This window comes from Pavona decussata, unplaced genomic scaffold (assembly GCF_977016875.1).
Source record: "Pavona decussata unplaced genomic scaffold, jaPavDecu1.1 SCAFFOLD_238, whole genome shotgun sequence".
NCBI lineage: Eukaryota > Metazoa > Cnidaria > Anthozoa > Scleractinia > Agariciidae > Pavona > Pavona decussata.
The window spans coordinates 484,107-491,063 of NW_028145643.1; the positions used below are offsets into that span (position 1 = coordinate 484,107).

Sequence of the window (6,957 nt, forward strand, 5' to 3'; positions counted from 1 at the left end):
TATACTTGAGACATACGTAAAACGTTAGAAATCGAAGACAATATAGAAGCACTTATGAAGCAAATTTCTAGGTCATTGCTGAAACGTGAGTATGCAAAATGCATAGGGTCGCTCACGGGAAACTGCTTTGTCAGAATTTCCTTTAAATTAGGATATGACATCTTTCTTATTGTGACCAACTTTTCAAGCGTGTTGTAAATATTAATTCTTATGACCTCGATAGAAATTATGGCACGCTTCTGTATAATTCTGCAGAGGTAGCGGTTTTTGGTAGTATGATGGATTATCAGACAGCCTAACTAATGTACATTTTTAGCTTCTTGTTAACCACTCAGTTTATGCATACAAATTTCACTTTAGACGCCCTTAAAACGCTGTATATGATATCGATTTATATAACTAACTTTACTATGGCAAAAAAAACCCTCTCAAATTATAAAGCCCCAAGCGAGTTAATCAGCTCTGTTTAACACCGGCAGCGGCCATAACGCCATAGCACCATACCAGAGCTGAGGGTGCTATCGATTGACCTTGATGTCGGCTAGACTAAAAACAAGAATACGAAATATATCTTCAATCTTCAAGAGTTATCCTGAGGCCTCAAAGTTAAAATTGGTTTTTGACATTAAGTTAATAGTATAACAAGAACATTCTGTCCAAACATAAGCCAGGATACAGTCTATTGAGTACACTCTATGGTAACGCATTTTACGGTGACGTAGCGGAATATGCGCAGTGTGTTATTCGGTCTTGTATATGTATGCATCACCCTCGTTCCCAGGGTCTCGATATTTAAAATGGCGCCATCGGTGATTTCAGCGCCGGAAAGCCCTGGGGACGAGGTTGGCCATGCGTCATAGGAAGGGGCGGCCCAACCACTGACCATCAGAATAGCAGGCACTAGTTTCCAGGCGCCCGTTTGTGTCGACACCGAATAACAATCGCTACTGTCTTCACTTAGTCGTCACCGACTGTCCTCACCAATAAAGTCGTTTCTTGCCTGCTTCGCGAATGCACAGGCCCCTGATTTGTTCAAAGAGCAGATGATTTTATCCACTGGATAGATGGTCGCTATCGGGCAGATGAAATGTGTGCGCGAATTTCCCTATAGCCCTATAGCAACACGCAAAAGGCCTAAGCTTTAACATTTAAGATCATGCTGCCACCAGCATCCAGATTAAGATAAATCAATCTTTACATATCCACTGGGAGAAGCCTTCTTTAAATAAACTTCCCTCAAACATAATTTAAAACTCTGTATGCAAGCTCTTACGTAGTCACGCATTCTTTTATTGTTCTTGTTGCTATTTTCGTTTGAATATATTCCTGATCATGTGTTATTTAATTATTTCAAATTCAATTCTTTAACTTACTTCGTAACTAACGGTAACTGTTGTAGCGGTCGAAACATAAAATGCGTTGCGTTTTTCTTCAAAATAATAACTTGTTTCCCGCTATCAAAACCTTTTTTTTTTTAACAAAGGCTTGTAATAGGTCTAGTCAACATCATATTTTTAAAACTTACAAGCTACAAGGGGGTGAGTCCGAGGACGAAAGTGAACATTTAATTTGTCTTTAAAGCAACTAACATGTCGAATTTTATTTCTCAACGTCGCGATTTTCTTAAATAAGAGCAAGGTTTAGCCATACTGACAAGTTTGATTACATTGGGTGGTTTAGTCGATCGCCCATCTACCCGTATATACAAGAAGATTAAACTCAACAGTAGGCTTTATAAGCTCCTTTTAGAAACCGTCATGAATAGTCGATGATCCCCCATTCACCATTCAACAAGTTAAATATTTTCCTCGTCCAACTCTTAAACAGGTGTAGGGTCTGTTGGGAAAAGAAAAATGAGAAACAGTTACTTACGCCATCAATTTGAATTAGTATCATTTAAAATATTGTAACCGTTTACTTAGCCTCCTACAGCCCCTGAAGAAGGTTAGTTCTGTCTAACCGAAATATTGGGCAATAAAATTACCCATTTTAGCTGTCCGATCAGCCTTGCATTTGGTTTTACTTACGCCATTGTATAGTTAAGGCCACAGGGTCGCTACTCCGCCGGACCGGCACAGGCGACGCGACAGTTAATTTGCAGAAAAAAGTTGCATGAGAATTAAACAAGTTAAACTTTGCGCGGCAAAGCTCGGGATTGTTGCGTTGTCATGTGCTAGAGTGCCTACGCGTGTGATTTTCGCCGCGCGCTAGCGGCGAACCTTTTAGGAAAAAAAGCATTGCTTGGGCAAGTAAAAAAAAAATCACTCATGAAGCCGCGACTTTAAGCGGCAGGTTTCTGTAGCATGAAGTGAATAGAATGTTACTGTTCTTCTCTGTATAAGACGTTGCATGGTCCATTACATGGCTACCCGGATGCTCTGTTGCTACCCATTAATCCATTTATACACATAGGTTAATGACTACAGGAGAAAATGTTGAGTAACACTTCTTGTTGAAATAAAAAATACTATGGCAGAGACGAGGGAAGTCAATGAATTGTGGGTTGTATGTGGTTTGTGTAGTGAGCAGTGAAGCATTGCTATTGGTGGGATGGTACGATGGAAAACAAGAATAAATTACGTGGGGATTAAGAATGCCACCATTTTCAAGTTCAATTAGAATAGAATGTCAGAATTCAAACACTTCGCTGACGAAACGTTGTTCGATTTTATCGTTGAATTTTACTTGCTTATATGTTACCAAACCTTTACTTAAAAAAAGAAGTCACTTTCACATGAGAAAAACCAACAAGAACAATGGTAATAGCCACAGAAGGCTCACCTTGGTTCATCCTCTTCAACATCTTCCTTCCATAAACATTGTCCTTTATGGACCGCTGTAACTTCCTCTTTTCTCCCAAAACAGTTGTCTCGGCTCAAATAACACCTGTTTTTGTAAGTCCGACCGTTACTTCCACATACGGGATCGTAAAGTGTTTCGCATTTTTCCGGACAATTGTTTGAAGACAGTGTTAACACTGCGATAAAAACAACACAATGGAGGTCAATACTTGGTCATCAAGACGACAACGATGGCCGTTTTAAACTAGAACTCAAGACGGACAATTTAGTTTTTAGACGAACAAGTCGACTTGGTATAAAAACTGGATGGACTGATTTTGTGATCGTCCCAACGGAGGGACAAATTTAGGTGACTTTTAAGTCCAGAATCTTGCCGAGCCGTCCCGTTTTAACACGAAAACGAATGGTTCGTATGAGACGACTTGTTTGTCCGAAATTTGACTGTCTATTGGCCGTCACGTCTAGTGCATGCATACGCAAATGGTTTTTTCACTGTTCTTAACAACATTTGGTTAAAGTAATATAAAAGAACAGTTTTAAGTGGACTGTAGTAAATTAAACAACGATAATTGTAATTGTAATACTTTAACATTATCAACCGATGTCAAACTGCATCATGCAATTAAGAGCTGGGTAGAGGCATTACACTAACTGGAATACTGTCTAATAGAAACATATGTGAAACAACACGAGCAAAAGTAAGTAAAAAGTAGCTTCTTAATTCACAAATTTAGAAACTTCCTGTTTAAATCGGACCATTGATCATAATGGTGGTTACATCAGCTGGTAGCTGAATCACGTTTCTGCTGGGCAGTTCTTGGAAAGAAGGAAAACTGAAATACATTCTTTGTGCTGCGGTGAACAACCTGAGGGCTGCAGCAGTTCTTTCCACCCCCTCAGGCCAATCAGCGGGGGTCCCAAGCCGATGTTACTTATTCAAGTCTGGGTCTAACCACAGTTCCGTACAGAGTTTTCCGTTACCGTCTTCGGTGGAAAACCAAAACTTCCGTCTAATTAACCCTTGAATCTTATTGGCACTCTTTCTCTTGGTGTTAACTCACTAGGTAGCGTTTCTTTTGACAGATCACATGTGATTGCCATGATTTCTCAGAGGCCGTTAAGGTCTATATAAGAATTCTTATTTGAGAGCTGAAATTAATCCGCATTCAATTCCTATTTGCTTTGGATTTACTTTACTGCGATTATGATTGGTTTTAAAAACTCGCGTCATTTTCTTAACCATGCATCGGGCCAATTTATACGAAAACTGCTACTAAAAGCAGTTAGTTATACATGCGACTGGCTTTATATATCACTGACCTAACAGAGGTGATTATGAGATAAAAATGCGGCATACGAGGTACACATTAGCGAAAAACATGAAACTGGAGGCAAACGCAACAAAGTATGATCTCTTAAAGAGTACCAAGGGGCAGTAAAGTGTGTTAAACCTGTGGCAAACTTGGGACCATGCGCCTTAAAACAGACTCGTATCCAGCCGCTATTCAGTTATTTGTTTGTGGAGCACGAGAAGATTGCATACGAGGGTGGATTGAGGCGCGTGGGGTGCCATGGGAAAGGACGAATGAAAAAATAGCGACCTCGCCTCACAAACAATTAAATGGTGACTGGGTATGAGTCTGCCTAAAAATTAAGAATTGTCACCTGTGGGGAAACGTGTGAGAAGACTTTCGCAAGCACAAGCTTACTGATCCAAGAGAAAGTTTCTCTTGACTGAACTGAAAGAACGCACTGAATGACGGAGAATGACATTTTAATAAGCCGAGATACCACTAATTAATGTTCAGTGCTAGACAGCATTTTCAAGTGTCATCTGCGATTTCATAGTTAGTCAATAATAGATAACAATAATAATGAATTAAGGCCACTTTTGAACCATCCAGTTTCCATTCCTCACTAAATGATGGTACAAAGGTGGCCCTCACCTCCTTTGCCCCACATTTTCAGTTTGTTCCCCAAGATTTGCATAACGTTTCCGCAAATATGTAGTCCCGGCATAGTAAATCGAACGTTCGAAAATCGAACTCAATCGAACTCAATCCGTGGATTGAGTTCGATTGAGTTCGGCAATCGAACGAAATCGAACACCAGACTTTCAGTGAGTTCGATTTCCGAACAAATCGAATTCAATCGAACAAATCGAACTAAATCGAACTCAATCCATCTGATTGTGTTCGATTGAGTTCGGAAACCGAATTCAATCGAACACAATTTAATTGATTGAGTTCGATTGGCTCTGGTAAACCTATACAAAGCAAGCCCAAAGCAAGCCCATCAAAGCAGGTTTTTCTTGTGCTTTGTTACAATTTATTCAATAACAGAAACCTCATTTATAAACTGTTCACGGCAGTTAAGAGAACAGAACAGAACAGAACAAAGCTATCATTATTCCCGCGGGCGTATTCCGAAATTGTCGTACCCTTTCCTTTTTTAGCTAACTTATAATTCCGGAGTGACAAATCGAAGGGTTGCTTTTATGCAAAAAGACAAGCAAATTACTAACTGCGACACAGGCAACGGCACACAGTATTTGAACCTTACAATCCACAGCGCATCTGAAGCCATTTCTGCGTAATTTCTTCGTTTACGAAAAACACGTGCGCTACACTCCGGACTGAAGTAACTCGAGCTTCCAAGATCTGGTTAGCGATTTTCAAAGCCTGTTTTACACAAATCACGAGTTCGAAAATCGAACGTTCGATTGGGTTCGATTGATTTTTTGTCTTTTCGGTGAGTTCGATTTCGTTCGATTGCCGAACTCAATCGAACTCAATCCACGGATTGAGTTCGATTTCGTTCGATTGGGTTCGATTGAAATTTAGTTCGATTGGGTTCGATTTACTATGCCGGGATGTAGTAAATCCAATTTTTCGTCTACTGTGCCGAACAATCAAAATCTGTGATATCCTTAGCAGGGTTTCAACACCAATTCAGTTTTAACCGAGGAAACATTAGCTTTGGGGAGGTTTTTTGGCAAATTTTAAAGAACTAGCTCCCTTTTTGATAGATCGGCGAAAAATTTTGACGTTACTCCAAACGTTTCAGACGAATTGGTTTAGATTAAGATACACAATTAAGGATAAAAATTAGCGAAGAAAACACAACGTTTCGATGTCGCCATGACATCATGGCGACACCGTCGGCATCATCATATTTGGTCACTTGAAAATAATGTCATAGCGACATCGAAACGTTGTGTCAGTTTCTTCGCTAAGTTTAAGTTTCCGACGATCTTGTGATATCTACCCACGAAAACCTTAGTTTCTTCATGCCAGAGGCGCGCTCCAGGCTGTTGGAATGAACTGATAGATTGAAGCTACAAAAGTTACAGAAGTTTGCCCGGCTTTTACCGATCCGGATCGCGAGGTCCAGGCATGGAGGTCGTTTTGTAAGGCGTCATTTTGCTACCTTCATCACATAATTGTTCCATACACTAGTGATTAAACCTACCGAAGCTGAAATGCGTGAAGACGATCCAGCAAAGCGGGATTAAAGGCTTTCTCTTCATCTTTACTGTTACAATAATCCGTGAACTTTTTCGACAATATTCGAAGATATGCCGAAAATGTGACAGTAACAACGTAACAGCGATCATATACGTTTTGAGATCTGGAAAATAAGGAGAAAGGATTTATAACAAATTTCCTTTGGATTCTTTTTAAGTCAGTGGGAATTTTTAGCATGCGCGTGCAAACGAATCATCGTCAAAACGAAACCTCAAAACCGAGTTTGATTTTGCTATTTCTACGAGTTTGATCAAAGATTTATAGTTCGTTTATGGGATAATTACGTTCTTGAATTTTAAAGTAGTAAATTCTCTTTAAACAACAACTTAAAACTCAAGATCTGGGAGCTAAAAATAGAACATTTCTTAAGCTGCTTCTCCAATAAAACCCTTCCAGATCCATTGCCTGAAAATGAGCCGAGAGCTTTTTTATTGATGATAATATAACATTTACGGTAGTTCCTCGTTTTCTAATATTTCAACGAATTAAAAGTGGAAGGATATTATAAACAGCGAACTGTTGCAAAACTCTTTTTTACGTTGCAATGAATACTGTTACTCTTCGAAATACTGTAATGGTTCGTTAAGCATGAAGTACAGCAATCAATCGTTTTACAGACAACAGAAAAA

General features: G+C 39.5%; 1 protein-coding gene across 1 annotated transcript; it reads right to left on the minus strand.

Moving 5' to 3' along the window:
- Positions 1-1,669: 1,669 nt before the first annotated feature.
- Positions 1,670-6,531, minus strand: LOC146457615 (follistatin-related protein 4-like). The gene is made up of 3 exons (XM_085091666.1): positions 6,273-6,531; positions 2,782-2,977; positions 1,670-1,836 (listed from the first exon to the last, which is right to left on the minus strand). Exons 1-3 carry the CDS (start codon positions 6,415-6,417, stop codon positions 1,788-1,790), a joined length of 390 nt encoding a protein of 129 aa, XP_084947792.1. The 5' UTR covers positions 6,418-6,531; the 3' UTR covers positions 1,670-1,787.
- Between the last annotated feature and the right edge of the window lie 426 nt (positions 6,532-6,957).